General features: G+C 44.1%; 1 protein-coding gene across 1 annotated transcript in view; it reads right to left on the minus strand.

The window, feature by feature from the left end:
• LOC135472659 (NF-X1-type zinc finger protein NFXL1-like) overlaps positions 1-21,310 on the minus strand; it is a 48,455-nt gene that overhangs the window by 2,607 nt on the left and 24,538 nt on the right. The window contains 9 exon segments of the mRNA XM_064752264.1: positions 6,622-6,819; positions 7,844-8,080; positions 13,260-13,391; positions 13,611-13,675; positions 13,678-13,723; positions 14,647-14,806; positions 16,909-17,029; positions 17,931-18,021; positions 20,177-20,308. Of these exon segments, the coding sequence (XP_064608334.1) occupies positions 6,622-6,819; positions 7,844-8,080; positions 13,260-13,391; positions 13,611-13,675; positions 13,678-13,723; positions 14,647-14,806; positions 16,909-17,029; positions 17,931-18,021; positions 20,177-20,308 (1,182 nt within the window).

A 21,310-nucleotide genomic window follows, 5' to 3' on the forward strand; every position in this document is an offset into this window, starting at 1 on the left:
TGACTGAGCTACAGCATCTGGCACATTCAGGTATAACCCAGCCTGTCAATGCTAACTGAGCTCCAGCATCAAACACACTCAGGTACAATCCAGCCTGTTCATGCTGACTGAGCTCCAGCATCAAACACACTCAGTTACAATCCAGACTGTTAATGCTGACTGAGCTACAGCATCTGGAACACTCACGTATAACTCAGCCTGTTAATGCTGGCTGAGCCCCAAAATCAAACACACTCATGTACAATTCAGCCTGTTAATGCTGACTGAGTTCCAGCATCAAACACACTCAGGTACAATCCAGCCTGTTAATGCTGACTGAGCTACAGCATCTGGCACATTCAGGTATAACCCAGCCTGTCAATGCTAGCTGAGCTCCAGCATCAAACACACTCCTCAGGTACAATCCAGACTGTTAATGCTGTCTGAGCTCCAGCATCTGGAACACTCAGGTAAAATCCAGCCTGTTAATGCTGACTGAGCTACAGCATCTGGCACATTCAGGTATAACTCAGCCTGTTAATGCTGGCTGAGCCCCAAAATCAAACACACTCAGGTACAATCCAGACTGCTAATGCTGTCTGAGCTCCAGCATCAAACACACTCAGGTACAATCCAGCCTGTTAATGCTGACTGAGCTACAGCATCTGGCACATTTAGGTATAACTCAGCCTGTTAATGCTGGCTGAGCCCCAAAATCAAACACACTCAGGTACAATTCAGCCTGTTAATGCTGACTGAGCTCCAGCATCTGGAACACTCAGGTATAACTCAGCCTGTTAATGCTAGATGAGCCCCAAAATCAAACACACTCAGGTACAATTCAGCCTGTTGATGCTGACTGAGCCCCAAAATCAAACACACTCAGGTACAATCCGGCCTGTTCATGCTGACTGAGCTTCAGCGTCAAACACACTCAGGTACAATCCAGCCTGTTAATGCTGACTGAGCTTCAGCGTCAAACACACTCAGATACAATCCTGCCTGTTCATGCTGGCTGAGCCTCAAAATCAAACACACTCAGGTACAATCCTGCCTGTTAATGCTGACTGAGTTCCAGCATCAAACACACTCAGGTACAATCCAGACTGTTAATGCTGACTGAGCTACAGCATCTGGAACACTCACGTATAACTCAGCCTGTTAATGCTGGCTGAGCCCCAAAATCAAACACACTCATGTACAATTCAGCCTGTTAATGCTGACTGAGTTCCAGCATCAAACACACTCAGTTACAATCCAGACTGTTAATGCTAACTGAGCTCCAGCATCAAACACACTCCGGTACAATCCAGCCTGTTAATGCTGACTGAGCTACAGCATCTGGCACATTCAGGTATAACCCAGCCTGTCAATGCTAGCTGAGCTCCAGCATCAAACACACTCCTCAGGTACAATCCAGACTGTTAATGCTGTCTGAGCTCCAGCATCTGGAACACTCCGGTACAATCCAGCCTGTTAATGCTGACTGAGCTACAGCATCTGGCACATTCAGGTATAACTCAGCCTGTTAATGCTGGCTGAGCCCCAAAATCAAACACACTCAGGCACAATCCAGACTGTTAATGCTGTCTGAGCTCCAGCATCAAACACACTCAGGTACAATCCAGCCTGTTAATGCTGACTGAGCTACAGCATCTGGCACATTTAGGTATAACTCAGCCTGTTAATGCTGGCTGAGCCCCAAAATCAAACACACTCAGGTACAATTCAGCCTGTTAATGCTGACTGAGCTCCAGCATCTGGAACACTCAGGTATAACTCAGCCTGTTAATGCTGGCTGAGCCCCAAAATCAAACACACTCAGGTACAATTCAGCCTGTTGATGCTGACTGAGTCCCAAAATCAAACACACTCAGGTACAATCCGGCCTGTTCATGCTGACTGAGCTTCAGCGTCAAACACACTCAGGTACAATCCAGCCTGTTAATGCTGACTGAGCTTCAGCGTCAAACACACTCAGATACAATCCTGCCTGTTCATGCTGGCTGAGCCTCAAAATCAAACACACTCAGGTACAATCCTGCCTGTTAATGCTGACTGAGTTCCAGCATCAAACACACTCAGGTACAATCCAGCCTGTTCATGCTGACTGAGCTACAGCATCAAACACACTCAGTTAAAATCCTGCCTGTTAATGCTGACTGAGTTCCAGCATCAAACACACTCAGGTACAATTCAGCCTGTTAATGCTGGCTGAGCCCCAAAATCAAACACACTCAGGTACAATTCAGCCTGTTAATGCTGACCAAGTTCCAGCATCAAACACACTCAGGTACAATCCAGACTGTTAATGCTGACTGAGCTTCAGCGTCAAACACACTCAGTTAAAATCCAGACTGTGAATGCTGACTGTTCCAGCATCAAACACACTCAGGTACAATTCAGCCTGTTAATGCTGACTGAGTTCCAGCATCAAACACACTCAGGTACAATTCAGCCTGTTAATGCTAACTGAGCTCCAGCATCAAACACACTCAGGTACAATCCAGCCTGTTAATGCTGACTGAGCTACAGCATCTGGCACACTCAGGTACAATCCATCCTGTCAATGCTGACTGAGCTCCAGCATCAAACACACTCAGGTACAATCCAGCCTGTCAATGCTCACTGAGCTCCAGCATCCAGAACACTCAGGTACAATCCAGCCTGTTAATGCTGACTGAGCTCCAGCATCTAGAACACTCAGGTACAATCCAGCCTGTCAATGCTAACTGAGCTCCAGCATCTGGAACACTCAGGTACAATCCAGCCTGTCAATGCTAACTGAGCTCCAGCATCTAGAACACTCAAGTACAATTCAGCCTGTCAATGCTAATTGAGCTCCAGCATCAAACACACTCAGGTACAATTCAGCCTGTCAATGCTCACTGAGCTCCAGCATCTGGAACACTCAGGTACAATCCAGACTGTTAATGCTGACTGAGCTCCAGCATCTAGAACACTCAGGTACAATCCAGCCTGTCAATGCTGACTGAGCTACAGCATCAAACACACTCAGGTACAATCCAGCCTGTCAATGCTAACTGAGCTACAGCATCTGGCACACTCAGGTACAATCCAGCCTGTCAATGCTAACTGAGCTCCAGCATCAAACACACTCAGGTACAATTCAGCCTGTCAATGCTCACTGAGCTCCAGCATCTGGAACACTCAGGTACAATCCAGCCTGTTAATGCTGACTGAGCTCCAGCATCTAGAACACTCAGGTACAATCCAGCCTGTCAATGCTAACTGAGCTCCAGTACAATCCAGCCTGTCAATGCTAACTGAGCTACAGCATCTGGCACACTCAGGTACAATCCAGCCTGTCAATGCTAACTGAGCTCCAGCATCAAACACACTCAGGTACAATTCAGCCTGTCAATGCTCACTGAGCTCCAGCATCTGGAACACTCAGGTACAATCCAGCCTGTTAATGCTGACTGAGCTCCAGCATCTAGAACACTCAGGTACAATCCAGCCTGTCAATGCTAACTGAGCTCCAGCATCTGGAACTCTCAGGTACAATCCAGCCTGTCAATGCTAACTGAGCTACAGCATCTGGAACACTCAGGTACAATTAAGCCTGTCTATGCTAACTGAGCTCCAGCATCAAACACACTCAGGTACAATTCAGCCTGTCAATGCTAACTGAGCTACAGCATCTGGCACACTCAGGTATAACCCAGCCTGTTAATACTGACAGAGCTCCAGTATCTGGAACACTCAGGTACAACCCAGCCTGTCAATGCTAACTGAGCTCCAGCATCAAACACACTCAGGTACAATCCAGCCTGTCAATGCTAATTGAGCTCCAGCATTAACTCACAGTTACTTGCCTATGGAGACATCAAGAAGCTCCAATCCCTGAACAGGATTGGTGATCATGTGGCACAGAGGTGCACAACTGAGATTACTCAGCAAGGCATTCAGAGATTCAGTCATGTGATACATTCATATATTGACCTCTAAACCAAAATACAAAAATAGGAAGATTGACACTGTCAGGTCTTTGATATACAAATCAAAACTCCATGTACTATCCTGTGAAGAGGTAAGTAAAATGCTGAGCTTTGAGGTACCAGACTTCACTGGTCTTCCCTGTGATTGGCCCAAAACTTTGGATGACCTAGAAAGCACTGTATCCCTTGGCAATACCACAGATTTTGTGCTCTTTAGGTGAACCCTTGCTATATCTGGACATTGGCCTGGTCAGTGTGTTAGCTGAGACATTTGCCTGGTCAGTGTGAGGGCTGAGACATTTGCCTGGTCAGTGCGTAAGCTGAGACATTGGCCTGGTCAGTGTGTAGGCTGAGACATTTGCGTGGTCTGTGTGTAGGCTGAGACATTTGCCTGGTCAGTGTGTAGGCTGAGACATTTGCCTGGTCAGTGCATAGCCAGTGCGTAGACAGTTGCCTGGTCTGTGTGCAGGCTGGACATTTGCCTGGTCAGCGTCTAGGCTGAGCCATATGCCTGGTCAGTGTGTTGGCTGAGACATTTGCCTGGTCAGTGTGAGGGCTGAGACATTTGCTTGGTCTGTGTGTAGGCTGAGACATTTGCCTGGTCAGTGCGTAAGCTGACCCATATGCCTGGTCTGTGTGTAGGCTGAGATATTTGCCTGATCTGTGTGTAGGCTGAGATATTTACCTGGTCTGTGTGTAGGCTGAGACATTTGCCTGGTCAGTGCATAGCCAGTGCGTAGACAGTTGCCTGGTCTGTGTGCAGGCTGAGACATTTCCCTGGTCAGTGTCTAGGCTGAGCCTTATGCCTGGTCAGTGTGTAGGCTGAGACATGCGCCTGGTCAGTGTGTAAGCTGAGACATTTGCCTGGTCTGTGTGTAGGCTGAGACATTTGCCTGGTCAGTGTGTAGGCTGAGACATTTACCTGGTCAGTGTGAAGGCTGAGACATATGCCTGGTCTGTGTGTAGGCTGAGACATTTGCCTGGTCAGTGTGTAGGTTGAGACATTTACCTGGTCAGTGTGAAGGCTGAGACATTTGCCTGGTCAGTGTGTTGGCTGAGACATTTGCCTGGTTAGTGTGTAGGCTGAGACATTTGCCTGGTCAGTGTGTAGACCGACATTTACCTTGTCAGTGTGTAGGCTGAGACATTCGCCTGGTCTGTGTGTAGGCTGAGACATTTGCCTGGTCAGTTTGTAAGGTGAGACATTCGCCTGGTCAGTGTGTAGGCTGACATTTGCCTGGTCAGTGTGTAGGCTGAGACATTTGCCTGGTCTGTGTGTAGGCTGAGACATGTGCCTGGTTAGTGTGTAGGCTGAGACATGTGCATAGTCAGTGTGTAGGCTGAGACATGTGCCTGGTCAGTGTCTAGGCTGAGACATTTGCCTAGTCAGCGTGTAGACTGAGACATGCGCCTGGTCTGTGTGTAGACTGAGACATTTGCCTGGTTAGTGTGTAGGCTGAGACATTTGCTTGGTCAGTGTCTAGGCTGGGACATAAGCCTGGTCAGTGTGTAGACCGACATTTGCCTTGTCAGTGTGTAGGCTGAGACATTTGCCTGGTCAATGTGTAGGCTGAGATATAAGCCTGGTCAGTGTGTAAGCTCAGCCGTATGCCTGGTCAGTGTGTAGGCTGAGACATTTGCCTGGTCAGTGTGTAGGCTGAGACATTTGCCTGGTCAGTGTGTAGGCTGAGACATTTGCCTGGTCAGCGTGTAGGCTACGACATTTGCGCATCTTTTGCAGCCAATGCCACCCATAGCATACTTTAAGCACTGCAATGAATTGTGAGGAAATGTGCATCCTTATATTACTTGGCTATGACCTTCAGTAGAAAGCAGCTTTCCTTTATGTTAGAATTAAACAAGTATGTAATTTTAATGATTTTTTTTCCGACCACACTATTTTATCCACAGCAAGAAATATACTTTAGTTCTTATTAATAAGATGAGTCCTGCAGACTACATGTATTTATTTATTTGTTTATTTATTTGATGGGTATTTTACGCCCTACTCAAGAATATTTCATTTATTCGACAACAGCCAGCGTTATAATACGTGGAAACCGGGCAGCGCGCAGGGGAATCCCACAGCCATCCACAGGTTGCTGGCAAACCTTCCTACGTACGGTTGGAGAGGAAGCCAGCATGAGCTGGACTTGAACTCAGAGCAACCGCATTGATGAGAGGCTCCTGGGTCATTACGTTGCGCTAGCATGCTAACCAACTGAGCCATGGAGGCCCCTGACTACATGCTAACCAACTGAGCCACGGAGGCCCCTGACTGCATGCTAACCAACTGAGCCACGGAGGCCCCTGACTGCATGCTAACCAACTGAGCCACAGAGGCCCCTGACTACATGTATAGCAGACTACATGTACAGCAAGTGTATAAATCTACATCAAGCAATCACTTGCCCATATATGGAACTGACCAATGAAATCAATTTCTGCTGACATAAAATGGGCAGCACAAACTGTAGTCTCCTTGCACAGAAAAACCCTAAAATATGGGTGTCTTCCATCAGATAAATGGCATTAACATTACTTTGATCAAGTGATTTTCATAATTGCAATATACATTTGAATATAAATAGAGCAAGGCCAGCTTTTTCAATGATATATATAAATATTAATTAGGCTGTGCTTTTCTTACAAAGCTTCTGTATGTAGTACATATACGTGCCTTTTTCTTTCTCTTCCTCTCCTTCTCACACATATCATCACAGCTGACAGAGGCTAGCCCGCCCTGCACAGTTTTACACTGGAAGTCTTTCTTCTTGCGGCGACATGGACAGCGGATGTTCACCTTTCTCTGACACTGTTTTGGGTCAGCGCACTCTCCATCGTGACACACAGCTCCACACTGGTGACTACAGCTCAGCTACAACACCACCACCACCAGTCAGAAGTACCCATATCTAAATATCGCTATATTTTACTGATCTGTTGAGAGGCTTCCTGACAAATGGTTTTTGCTGATCAAATACCGATATCACAACAGCTGATTAAAGACTGAGGTAAACAGTGTTATCTGTTATAATATCAGCACCATACTATATCTGATTTCAATTGATGGATGCTTTTTTGCCTCAAAAAGAATAGCCCTCTAATGACAATACTGCAATGCAGAAAGCTATTGTTTAAGATGATAAAAGTGTTACTTTTAGGATAAAAAAGAAACAAAAACACCACAACAGTTGTTAATGACTGGTAGCCAACCCTGTGAAATCTATAATTTCTTCTTGTGAAGATGTGCTTGAAATACTGCTCACCCCTATGTGAAAACCAGCACTATTAAATGATTCATTCAGTTTAGAAGGAAATCTAACATATCACAAACCTACACGTACAGAGACAATTTGACACTGTCTGGGTGTGTTTTCACTTCCACTGTTTTATACCTTCTGCATGTTATTGATAAGACAGGGCCATATCTAGGGTCATTTTAGTTTCAGAAAATGTTAGGGCTACAAGCCTGCTGGGAAGCCAAAACTATTCAATTCAAGCCGCATTAAACTAGCAAGTAAATTGAACATAAATATGTTGATTTACCAATTAAAAAATCTTCATACAATTTCATCACAATCACAGATTTACAAAGCATAGATTATTTTGAAATTTTATAAAATGTCTTCATGCATAGTCACAATGTCACCTTTAAAGCTGGGGGCAGAACTTTTGTATATGGCCCTGATAGATGAATACAATATATCCCTACAAGAATGCGAGAACACAGAAACAGGAAACATCGCAACATTCATGCATTGCATTTATGTGACAATTTTTTTCTTTGAGGTACTTATTTTCCAATATGCTTTTAATAATATCCATAAAGACAGCTTGTGGTGAAATAATTATTTCTTTTTGTGTGTGTGTGTCTTATCTACAGATGTATGTTGACTCACCAAGCGAGGACACTCTCCTCCACAGCTCTGCAGCTGTGCTCTCCCTTCAGAGTTGCTGCTGTTCCACCTGCTACACTCCACATGCTGGACGAATGCCTTACAGTGACATTTCTTACGTATCATCTGTTTGCAGGGCGAGCAGGGCCCTGGGTGGCAGGGAAGCAGGCAGCTGTGCTGGCACCCCTCGGGGCGTGGGGCTACACACTGGTTCTCACATACCTCGCAGTTACTACCTGCCTGAAAAAAACAGCACCGAGAGTGGTCACTCACATAGTCACAACACGCAGAACGGTCTCTCCTTTAGTCACAGCACCCAGATGGCAGTCCTGTAGTCAAAACACCCAGAACTGTCACTCATGTAGTCACAACACCCAGAACTGTCACTCCTGTGGTCACAACACCAGAACTGTCACTCTGTGGTCACAAACACTCAGAGCTGTCAGTCCTGTAGTCAAAACACCCAGAACTGTCACTCATGTAGTCACAACACCCAGAACTGTCACTCCTGTTAGTCACAACACCCAGAACTGTCACTCCTGTGGTCACAACACTCAGAGCTGTCAGTCCTATGGTCAAAACACCCAGAAACTGTCCACTCCTGTGGTCACAACACTCAGAGCTGTTAGTCCTATAGTCAAAACACCCAGAGATGTCACTCCTGTAGTCACAACACTCACAGCTGTCAGTCCTATAGTCAAAACACCCAGAACTGTCACTCATGTAGTCACAACTACCCAGAACTGTCACTCATGTGGTCACAACACTCAGAGTTTGTCAGTCTATAGTCAAAACACCCAGAACTGTCACTCCTGTGGTCACAACACTCAGAGCTGTTAGTCCTATAGTCAAAACACCCAAAACTGTCAGTCCTGTAGTCACAACACTCACAGCTGTCAGTCCTATAGTCAAAACACCAAGAACTGTCACTCATGTAGTCAAAACACCCAGAACTGTCACTCCTGTAGACAACAACACCCAGAACTGTCACTCCTGTGGTCACAACACTCAGAGCTGTCAGTCCTATAGTCAAAACACCCAGAACTGTCACTCCTGTGGTCACAACACTCAGAGCTGTCAGTCCTATAGTCAAAACACAAGAACTGTCACTCATGTAGTCAAAACACCCAGACCTGTCACTCCTGTAATCAAAACACCCAGAACTGTCACTCCTGTGGTCACAACACTCAGAGTTGTCAGTCCTATAGTCAAAACACCAGAACTGTCACTCCTGTGGTCACAAACACTCAGAGCTGTTAGTCCTATAGTCAAAACACACCCAAAACTGTCACTCCTGTAGTCACAACACTCACACCTGTCAGTCCTATAGTCAAAACACAAGAACTGTCACTCATGTAGTCAAAACACCCAGAACTGTCACTCTGTAGTCACAACACCCAGAACTGTCACTCATGTGCTCACAACACTCAGAGCTGTCAGTCCTATAGTCAAAACACCCAGAACTGTCACTCCTGTGGTCACAACACTCAGAGCTGTCAGTCCTATAGTCAAAACACCAAGAACTGTCACTCATGTAGTCAAAACACCCAGACCTGTCACTCCTGTAGTCACAACACCCAGAAACTGTCACTCCTGTGGTCACAATACTCATGAGTTGTCAGTCCTATAGTCAAAACACCCAGAACTGTCACTCCTGTGGTCACAACACTCAGAGCTGTTAGTCCTATAATCAAAACACCCAAACTGTCACTCCTGTAGTCACAACACTCACAGCTGTCAGTCCTATAGTCAAAACACCAAGAACTGTCACTCATGTAGTCAAAACACCCAGAAATTGTCACTCCTGTAGTCACAACACCCAGAACTGTCACTCATGTGGTCACAACACTCAGAGCTGTCAGTCCTATAGTCAAAACACCCAAAACTGTCACTGCTGTAGTCACAACACTCACAGCTGTCAGTCCTATAGTCAAAACACCAAGAACTGTCACTCCTATAGTCAAAACACCCAGAGCTGTCACTCCTGTGGTTACAACACTCAGAGTTGTCAGTCTATAGTCAAATCACCCAGAACTGTCACTCCTGTAGTCACAACAGTCAGAGCTGTTAGTCCTAAGGACAAAACACCCAGAACTGTCACTCCTGTGGTCACACACTCAGAGCTGTCAGTCCTATGGTCAAAACACCCAGAACTGTCACTCATGTAGTCACAACACCCAGAGCTGTCAGTCCTATAGTCAAAACACCCAGAGCTGTCACTCTGTGGTCACAACACTCAGAGCTGTCAGTCCTATAGTCAAAACACCCAGAACTCTCAGTCCTGTAGTAACAACACCCAGAATTGTCACTCCCATAGTCACAACACCCAGAACTGTCACTCCTGTAGTCAAAACACTCAGAGCTGTTAGTCCTATGGCCAAAACACCCAGAAACTGTCACTCCTGTGGTCACAACAGTCAGAGTTTTAGTCCTATAGTCAAAACACCCAGAGCTGTCAGTCCTATAGTCAAAACACCCAGAGCTGTCAGTCCTATAGTCAAAACACCAGAGCTGTCACTCCTGTAGTCACAACACTCAGAGCTGTTGGTCCTATAGTCAAAACACTCAGAGCTGTCAGTCCTATAGTCAAAACACCCAGAGCTGTCACTCCTGTAGTCACAAACACTCAGAGATGTTGGTTCCTATGGTCAAAACACCCAGAACTGTCACTCTATGGTCACAACACTCAGAGCTGTTAGTTCCTATAGTCAAAACACCCAGAGCTGTCACTCCTGTAGTCACAACACTCAGAGCTGTTAGTCCTATAGTCAAAACACCCAGAACTGTCACTCCTGTGGTCACAACACTCAGAGTTGTCAGTCCTATGGTCAAAACACCCCAGAACTGTCACTGGTGTGGTCACAACACTCACAGCTGTGAGTCCTATAGTCAAAACACCAAGAACTCTCAGTCCTGTAGTAACAACACCCAGAATTGTCACTCCATAGTCAAAACACCCAGAGCTTTCACTCCTGTAGTCACAACACTCAGAGCTGTTAGTCCTATAGTCAAAACACCCAGAACTGTCACTTATGTGGTCACCAACACTCATGAGCTGTCAGTCCTATAGTCAAAACACCCAGAACTGTCCACTGCTGTGGTCACAACACTCAGAGCTGTTAGTCCTATAGTCAAAACACCAAGAACTCTCAGTCCTTGTAGTAACAACACCCAGAATTATCACTCCCATAGTCAAAACACCCAGAACTGTACCTCCTGTGGTCACAACACTCAGAGCTGTCAGTCCTATGGTCAAAACACCCAGAACTGTCACTCCTGTGGTCACAACACTCAGAGCTGTCAGTCCTATAGTCAAAACACCCAGAACTGTCACTCCTGTGGTCCAAACACCCAGAACTGTCACTGCTGTGGTCACAACACTCAGAACTCTCAGTCCTATAGTCAAAACACCCAGAACTGTCACTCCTGTGGTCACAACACTCAGAGCTGTCAGTCCTATAGTCAAAACACCCAGAACTGTCACTCCTGTGGTCACAACACTCAGAGCTGTTAGTCCTATCATCAAAACACCCAGAGCTGTCACTCCTGTGGTCCAACACTCAGAGCTGTCATACCTATAGTGAAAACACCCAGGAACTGTCACTCCTGTGGTCACAACACTCAGAGCTGTCAGTCCTATAGTCAAAACACCCAGAGCTGTCACTCCTGTGGTCACAACACTCAGAGCTGTCAGTCCTATAGTCAAAACACCCAGAACTGTCACTCCTGTAGTCACAACCACTCAGAGCTGTCAGTCCTGTAATCACAACACCCAGAGAGCTGTCAGTCCTATAGTCAAAACACCCAGAACTGTCACTCCTGTAGTCACAACACTCAGAGCTGTCGGTCCTGTATCACAACACCCAGAGAGCTGTCAGTCCTATAGTCAAAACACCCAAAACTGTCACTCCTGTAGTCAAGCATGGACTGATGACATAAGTCTAAATGAATAGAGAATGTGTCTCAATGAACTCCATGTGATGGTAAACTACACAATGGTTTACACTGTAACATCACCTAGCTGTTAAACAAACTACAGCTGTTACTGCTCAGAGCTGTTAGTCCTATAGTCAAAACACCCAGAAACTGTCACTCATGTGGTCACAACACTCACAGCTGTCAGTCCTGTAATCACAACACCCAGAACTGTCACTCCCTGTGGTCACAACACTCACAGCTGTTAGTCCTATGGTGAAAACACCCAGAACTGTCACTCCTGTGGTCACAACAATCAGAGCTGTTAGTCCTATAGTCAAAACACCCAGAACTGTCACTCATGTGGTCACAACACTCAGAGCTGTCGGTCCTATAGTCAAAACACCAAGAACTGTCCACTCATGTGGTCACAACACTCAGAGTTGGTCAGTCCTATAGTCAAAACACCCAGAGCTGTCACTCCTGTGGTCACAACACTCAGAGCTGTCAGTCCTATAGTCAAAACACCCAGAACTGTCACTCCTGTAGTCACAACACTCAGAGCTGTCGGTCCTGTAATCACAACACCCAGAGAGCTGTCAGTCCTATAGTCAAAACACCAAAACTGTCACTCCTGTAGTCAAGCATGGACTAGATGACGTAAGTCTACATGAATAGAGAATGTGTCTCAATGAACTCCATGTGATGGTAAACTACACAATGGTTTACACTGTAACATCTAGCTGTTAAACAAACTACAGCTGTAACTGCTCCAACTTCATCTTTACTGGGCATGGAAGGCAGTAGATCTCAAGAAATCATAAGCCTGAACCTTGGGACAAGGTAGACTACAGGTGTGATTACTCCTTACTTACCTAAGCTGGGTCTGGGTCTCCCTCAACCTTGGGTCAAGGTAGACTACAGGTGTGATTACTCCTTACTTACCTGATCTGGGTCTGGGTCTCCCTCAACCTTGGACAAGGTAAACTACAGGTGTGATTACTCCTTACTTACCTAAACTGGGTCTGGGTCTCCCTCAACCTTGGAACAAGGTAGACTACAGGTGTGATTACTCCTTACTTACCTAAGCTGGGTCTGGGTCTCCTTCAACCTAGGGACAAGGTAAACCACAGGTGTGGCTACTCCTAACTTACCTGATCTGGGTCTGGGTCTCCCTCAACCCTGGGACAAGGTAAACTACAGGTGTGATTACTCCTTACTTACCTAAGCTGGGTGTGGGTCTCCCTCAACCCTGGGACAAGGTAAACTACAGGTGTGGTTACTCCTAACTTACCTGATCTGCGTCTGGGTCTCCCTCAACCTTGGGACAAGGTAAACTACAGGTGTGGTTACTCCTAACTTACCTGATCTGGGTCTGGGTCTCCCTCAACCTTGGGACACGGTAAACTACAGGTGTGGTTACTCCTAACTTACCTGATCTGGGTCTGGGTCTCCCTCAACCTTGGGACGAGGTAAACTACAGGTGTGGTTACTCCTAACTTACCTGATCTGGGTCTGGGTCTCCCTGAACCTCGTGACAAGGTAGACTACAGGTGTGGTTCCCACAGGCCAGTTGTCGTCCACAAGGACGATGACAAGAGTAGGGACGAGCCTCAGCACATGGGAATTTGCCCACCTGGTTAAAATCATACATTCCTCTGTTATATTTAAGATGAAAATATAATTAACGAATCATGTTTTTTTTTGCTTTAACAATGACTTTGAATATGGCAACATGCTCTCCCTGGTACCCATTCAAACACATCCAAAGTACTGAACATTGTTCTTACACAATTCACCTATGAAATGTCCCAATGCAGTCGAAAATCCTGCTAAAGAAGGGGAGACAACTCACCTCATGTTTGCCTCGACAACTGACAGAGACTGGTACAGCACAGGGAGGGCAAGGCTTTTGAGTGTCTCCACCCTCACCTGTGGCTGGGGCACCCACGGGCCAGCACGAGCTACCTGTACAGAGAAATTGAAAACACCCCAAACCCCACCTTTAGCAATAATTCGCGAAAATAAAGTGTTGATCTGTTTGATGAAGTGGGTTATTGCATGTACTTACATGTAGCTGTGTAACAATTCTAAGAAGTGAAAATGAGCAGTTCAGAAAGCACAGTGCTGAGGAAGATGACATACAGCACTACAGGGATACAGTGTATGACAGACTGCTTCAGTTCACATATAGACATTGCTGGCAAACCTTCATAAGGTCTCCTATGCTGTCTTACTCTTGAAAGAAAATAAAAATAAAGTGTCACTGAAAATTCATAATGTTGGAAGCTACCTACAGTTGTTTTTTTCTCTGATTCGAAGAAAAATGTTCATATTCTGTCATAATAATTGGCTAATCTGTTTACTTCATTTCAAACACCGTATTTAACGTTGGAATGCATGTGCATGTTCATGTAGCTTATTTCAACAAGTAAACATAATAAAGTAATACAGGTAAATATTACACAAGTAATACAAGTAAATATTACACAAGTAAATATTACACAAGTGAATTTCAAAGAATTTCTTCCATACGTGAAAATAATCTTCAAAAAAGTTCAGAGTCAAATGTCTGGAATCCATCATTAACATTATATAGCTATGAGATTAAATTTTCCCTGGTCTGTTCAACTCCTTGCACAAGAATTTTCCACTTACATGTATACATCTATATTGACAGTGAGGTTTCCGGTGGAAATAACCAGAGTCACCGAAGTAAACCACTGACCATTGTCAGTTACCTGACAAACCTCCTGACTTAAATTTGCATCTGAAACCGTGCATGCTGGATTTGAACCTGCGACCTCATTGGCCAACGGGCTGAATGTCTGCCCTGAACTTGAACAAGGTTCCCGCTTTAGGTGAGTCTTGTCACACAGTTATTGCCTGACCTTCTCCTGAACCTTGGTCCTAACAGCTGTGTGGCAGACAGATGGGCAGGTGTGAGGACAACCCGTTAGAGACTTCTGACAGACAAACCGACATGGTGGACAATCCCCAAAGTGACAGCGATGCTTCTCCCGGGCTGGGTGGTGACAGTCAGGAGGTGTTCTGAAACACAGTTGTTAAGATGTGGAACAATAGCAGAAACACAGAATCAGAGTCAGTTATGGAACAGCAGAGTCACTGAAATACAGCGATGTTCTCTTAGGTTGGTTGGTAAAAGTCAATAGGTTTTCATGGAGTCCTGGAGCAATAGCAGAGTCAGAGAAAAACAGGAATCAGGATGAAAGTCAGTGATAGAACAATAGCAGAGTCAAATAAACACAGGACTCAGGATCAGCCAGAGTCAGTCATGGAAAACTAGCAGTCAGAAAAACATAGGAGTCAGGATCAGAGTCTGCCATGGAACAATACGGGGTCAAGAAAATCACAGTGGTCATAATCACAACCAAACCAAAGCAATCAAGAGAAACACAGGAGTCACAATCAGAGTCTGCCATAGAACAATACGAGTCAAGAAAATCACAGTTGTCATAATCATAACCAAACCAAAGCAGCCACAGAAACACCGGAGTCACGATCAAAGTCTGCCATAGAACAATACGGGTCCAGAAAATCAGTGGTCATAATCGCAACCAAACCAAGGCAGTCAAGAGAAACACAGGAGTCAGGATCAAAGTCTGCCATAGAATAATACGGGTCAAGAAAATCACAGTTGTCATAATCATAACCAAACCAAAGCAGTCAAGAGAAACACAGGAGTCACGATCAGAGTCTGCCATAGAACAATATGGGTCAAGAAAATCCCAGTGGTCAGAATCATAACCAAACCAAGGCAGTCAAGAGAAACACAGGAGTCAGGATCAGAGTCCGCCATAGAACAATACGAGTCAAGAAAATCACAGTTGTCAGAATCATACCCAAACCAAAGCAGCCACAGAAACACCGGAGTCAGGTTCAGAGTCTGCCACAGAACAATACGGGTCAAGAAAATCACAGTTGTCAGAATCGCAACCAAACCAAAGCAGCCACAGAAACACCGGAGTCAGGATCAGAGTCTGCCACAGAACAATACGGGTCAAGAAAATCACAGTGGTCATAATCACAACCAAACCAAGGCAGTCAAGAGGAACACAGGAGTCACGATCAGAGTCTGCCATAGAACAATACAAGTCAAGAAAATCGCAGTGGTCATAATCACAACCAAACCAAAGCAGCCACAGAAGCACCGGAGTCAGGATCAGAGTCTGCCATAGAACAATACGGGTCCAGAAAATCACAGAGGTCATAATCACAACCAAACCAAGGCAGTTGAGAGAAACACAGGAGTCCGAATCAGAGTCTTCCATAGAACAATACGAGTCAAGAAAATCACAGTGGTCATAATCACAACCAAACCAAGGCAGTCAAGAGAAACACTGGAGTCGGGATCAGAGTCTGCCATAGAACAATACGAGTCAAGAAAATCACAGTGGTCAGAATCATAACCAAACCAAAGCATCCACAGAAACACCGGAGTCAGGATCAGAGTCTGCCATAGAACAATACGGGTCAAGAAAATCACAGTGGTCATAATCGCAACCAAACCAAGGCAGTCAAGAGAAACACAGGAGTCAGGATCAAAGTCTGCCATAGAATAATACGAGTCAAGAAAATCACAGTTGTCAGAATCATAACCAAACCAAAGCAGCCACAAAAACAAAGGGGTCAGGATCAGTATCAGGCATGGAACAAAAGCAGAACCAGTGAAAAAGAGACAAGGTTTAGAGTCAGTCATGGAACAATAGCAGATGCCAGACAAACACACCTATCCCGATCAGAGTCCACCTGGCACTACTTGTACCTACACAAATGGTCAGCACAATGAGACAATGTTGTGCCAAATGACACAGGGACAAGCCAGGAGCAGTAATAGTGTCAGTGTCACTTACTGACAAAGTCTGTTACAGTGAGGTGACATGTGACAACGCTGTGCCAAATCACACAGGCATAAGACAGGAGGAACAACAGTGTCAGTGTCACTTACTGAGAAAGTCTGTTACAGTGAGGTGACATGTGACAATGCTGTGCCAAATCACACAGGCATAAGACAGGAGGAACAACAGTGTCAGTGTCACTTACTGACAAAGTCTGTTACAGTGAGGTGACATGTGACAACGCTGTGCCAAATGACACAGGCACAAGACAAGAGTGATGACAGTATGACTTACTGACAGGGTCGGTTACAGCGAGGTGGTTTGGTGTTTTTTTCCCTGCCACAGGGCACTGTCATGCAGGTGGCCTTACAGAAACATGATATGTCCACAGTGTTGGTACATGGATAGCATGGACCTGAAACATACATATAAAATCTTGTGAGCAGCTCAAACAACATTTACTTCCTCAACCCTAAACTTTACATAATATTTGAGGCTCTTAATTTTCCGCTGAAAACAGGAAATGTATCAAAGCTACACAGTGCTGGCCTCATAAGTTTAGTTTATTTATCTTAGTGGCAGACAAACAGCTCATGATGGAAGGAGACTGCCCGGTTTCCTCCCAATATATTGCTGGTATATTTTCGTTGCGTTAGTGAAATATTTTTGAATATGGCATAAAACCCCAATCAAATAAATTAAATAAATAAATAAATAAGTAAAATAGGAGACTAAACCTACTATAATACAATGAACACTTACATGTACCTATCTCAACTAACTTTCATCAACTCTGATTGGTTTTCAGTCTGAAACTGATTTCCAATTTAAAATTCCATCCACATATAAATTTGACATGTAGGCTGAAATCATTGTAATGCTGTCATCAGAATCTACTCTTTGTCTTTTGCTTACTTTTTTTTTTTTGAAATCAGACCAGAGAAACAACCAGGACAATTAAACGGGTGTAAATCAAATAAACTGTGTTTCAAATATTAACTCTAAAATCAAATATCATGCAACCTGCAAACATATCTTGGTTTCTGCATGTAGTCTTTAACACAAGCTATGCCCACTGTTTAAACTTGGAGGCCTACTGGTTCCAAATGATCCGACTTTTTAGAAATAAACAAACTGCAGACAACACCTAAACAGGTACGCTACTTTTGGTGGAAAACAACTGGATTAAGCGATCTGTGACTGTGCCAAGGCAAAGTTGTAGCCAATTTGGGAAAACATGATGGATGGGTACCAATGTTGGGAGCAGGGATGATGTCATTATAGGGTGTATTAGCAGACAAGATAGAGGAATTTACCTCTGTGACAGCGGCTGGCACACTTGTGGTTACGACATTTCAGGGCTTTGTTACACTGTTGTTCACATGGAGGACAGTTCCCATCGCAACACTGCAACAAATACACACAACATTTATATACACCAGCCAACAACTTCAAGAAAAAGTTCATTTTCACTGTACATGTATGTTACTGGGTTGTTATGTTATGTTATTTTACTCAGCATTATGAACAAGCCCATATTAATATAAACTGGAGATGTATTTATCACTCTTGGTTCATGGAATCCTATGCATCTGCCTAAGAGTCTTACAATAAAGGGAAAGAGAAGCCAGCAGACTGGAAATTCTCAGCTTCATACCCACTAGAGCTAGCAAAGCTGACAACATATGCAATTAATCAGTTTCACAGTCATTCCAAACGCAAATAAAATCCTGCAAATAGACACAAGCTTTGCTACTAATGACTTTTAATCAAATGAAGCAAATCCACGGGTATAAAAGTGCACTGAAGTAATGAAAAGGTTATGCTTAAATAAGCATTCTGTAAGTCTGATCTTAATTTTTGATGTTAAAGCCATGAACCTAGATTAAAATCGAAATAAATTACCAAAAAACAGGAGAAAAACAGAAAATTTCTTTTTCGAAAACTCAAACCAAATCTTTAACAAGTTTTATTTCAATATGATTAACTGCTCTGTAAAAAACATTTGGACAACTGGTAAGTAAAAGACTGACAGATGGACAGGGAAGGCGTAACTCTATCATCCCCTCCAGTCATGCCGATATCAGTAAAGAGTACTAATACACAGTTTAAGGTAGATCTATCTGACATATTTAACTGGATCCAAATGAAATGGAGTTCATAAAAGTCAAATTTACGTACAATTTAGAAATTGTAATTCCATATTTAGCTACATGGTATAAAGTTTGCATTAAACTTCAATGTTTAGAAACGGACTGCACAGGCCAGTTCTCTGCAGACCTAACTTTCACTTGCACCAATGCCTCTTTATTTATTTATTTATTAGTTGTTTTATGCTGTACTCAAGAATATTTCACTTATACGACAATGATCTTACGCTTGCACTGGTGCCTGTTACAATCCTTCTGTATTAACAAGACCTAGCTTACACTTGCACTGGTGCCTGTTACAGTCCTTCTGTATTAGCAAGACTTAGCTTACACTTGCACTGGTGCCTGCTACAATCCTTCTGTATTAACAAGACCTAGCTTACACTTGCACTGGTGCCTGCTACAATCCTTCTGTATTAACAAGACCTAGCTTACACTTGCACTGGTGCCTGCTACAATCCTTCTGTATTAGCAAGACCTAGCTTACACTTGCACTGGTGCCTGTAACAATCCTTCTGTATTAGCAAGACCTAGCTTACACTTGCACTGGTGCCTGTAACAATCCTTCTGTATTGGCAAGACCTATCTTACACTTGCACTGGTGCCTGTAACAATCCTCCTATATTAGCAAGACCTAGCTTACGCTTGCACTGGTGCCTGTTACAATCCTTCTGTATTAGCAAGACCTAGCTTACACTTGCACTGGTGCCTGTAACAATCCTTCTGTATTAGCAAGACCTAGGTTACACTTGCACTGGTGCCTGTAACAATCCTTCTGTATTAACAAGACCTAGCTTACACTTGCACTGGTGCCTGTAACAATCCTTCTGCATTGGCAAGACCTATCTTACACTTCCACTGTTGCCTGTAACAATCCTTCTGTATTAGCAAGACCTAGCTTACACTTGCACTGGTGCCTGTTACAATCCTTCTGTACTGGCAAGACCTATCTTACACTGGTGCCTGTTACAATCCTTCTGTATTAGCAAGACCTACCTTACGCTTGCACTGGTGCCTGTAACAATCCTTATGTATTGGCAAGACCTATCTTACACTTGCACTGTTGCCTGTAACAATCCTTCTGTATTAGCAAGACCTAGCTTACACTTGCACTGGTGCCTGTTACAATCCTTCTGTATTGGCAAGACCTATCTTACGCTTGCACTGGTGCCTGTAACAATCCTTCTGTATTAGCAAGACCTAGCTTACACTTGCACTGGTGCCTGTTACAATCCTTCTGTACTGGCAAGACCTAGCTTACACTTGCACTGGTGCCTGTTACAATCCTTCTGTATTGGCAAGACCTACCTTACGCTTGCACTGGTGCCTGTTACAATCGTTCTGTATTGGCAAGACCTATCTTACGCTTGCACTGGTGCCTGTACTAATCCTATTGTATTAGCAAGACCTACCTTACGCTTGCACTGGTGCCTGTTACAATCCTTCTGCTTGGTACATTTTGTTTCACAAAGGAATTCCTTACAGCATGGAACTTCTTTCTGGCGCTGGCCACAGCGACATTTCTTTGTGATCATTTGCCGGCACTGAAAAAAAAAACACAGAGACTATCACTTAAAGATAAATTCTCAGGGAAACAACAAATACATATTACAAGTGAACAAAACAATACAAGTAAAAGATATACATGTGAATGAAACAACACAAATCAAAGATATACAAGTGAACGAACAACACAAACTGAAGATACACAAGTGGACAAAAGTGAACAAAATACTTGATTTGAATTAATCTAGCGGTTTCTCTGTGGCTTATGAAGTTCACAGTTGAGCCGCAGAGACATGTATTGTTAGAGAACGCCATTTGGAACTGTGACAGGCAAACCAAAAAAGAAATAAAATCTACTCTTAGGTTTCACAAAAACAATTTTATTCATACATAAAATGCATCAAAATGTTAATGTAAATTTATTTGTGCACATGTAAATGTAGCAATATGGGTACATTCAATCTTACCAAATGAGCACCCCATTACCACAGCACCGCTCACACTAGGATGATTGAAGTAACAGTACGTTACAGATTAAAGGAGAAGACGCAGAAAAGAAATCAAAAGAAACTAAGTAACCACATGCAATCCCAGCAGGCAGCCTGTTGTTCATGTACATGCATGCATGTAGCTCTAATTGGTGCTTTATGAGCTATTTGATAATGTCTCACTTTAACATATGTGACCTGGTTTTAACACAGGTGGTCTCGCTGGCCGTATGTGTGAAGGTCTTCCAGCAACCTGCAAATGGTTGTAGGTTTCCTCCCACCATATTGCTAGCCGCGGTCGTATAAGTGAAATATTTTTGAGCATGACGTAAAACACTGATCAAATAAATAATACAGGCATACCAAGTAAACCTGATGCAGTATTGCCAAGTCTGATGGGCACCACAGAACCAGCTTACTTGCGAAACTTCCTCAATATGGCAGCAAAGCAAATGGGCGTGGCGTCAATCCTAGGGGATTCACTGATTACTGATGACTTGGTTTGTATGTGTGTGTGAGAAGGCCATCATATGGTGGAGAGACAGTATAGAT

The sequence above is a fragment of the Liolophura sinensis genome, chromosome 8 (assembly GCF_032854445.1).
Source record: "Liolophura sinensis isolate JHLJ2023 chromosome 8, CUHK_Ljap_v2, whole genome shotgun sequence".
NCBI lineage: Eukaryota > Metazoa > Mollusca > Polyplacophora > Chitonida > Chitonidae > Liolophura > Liolophura sinensis.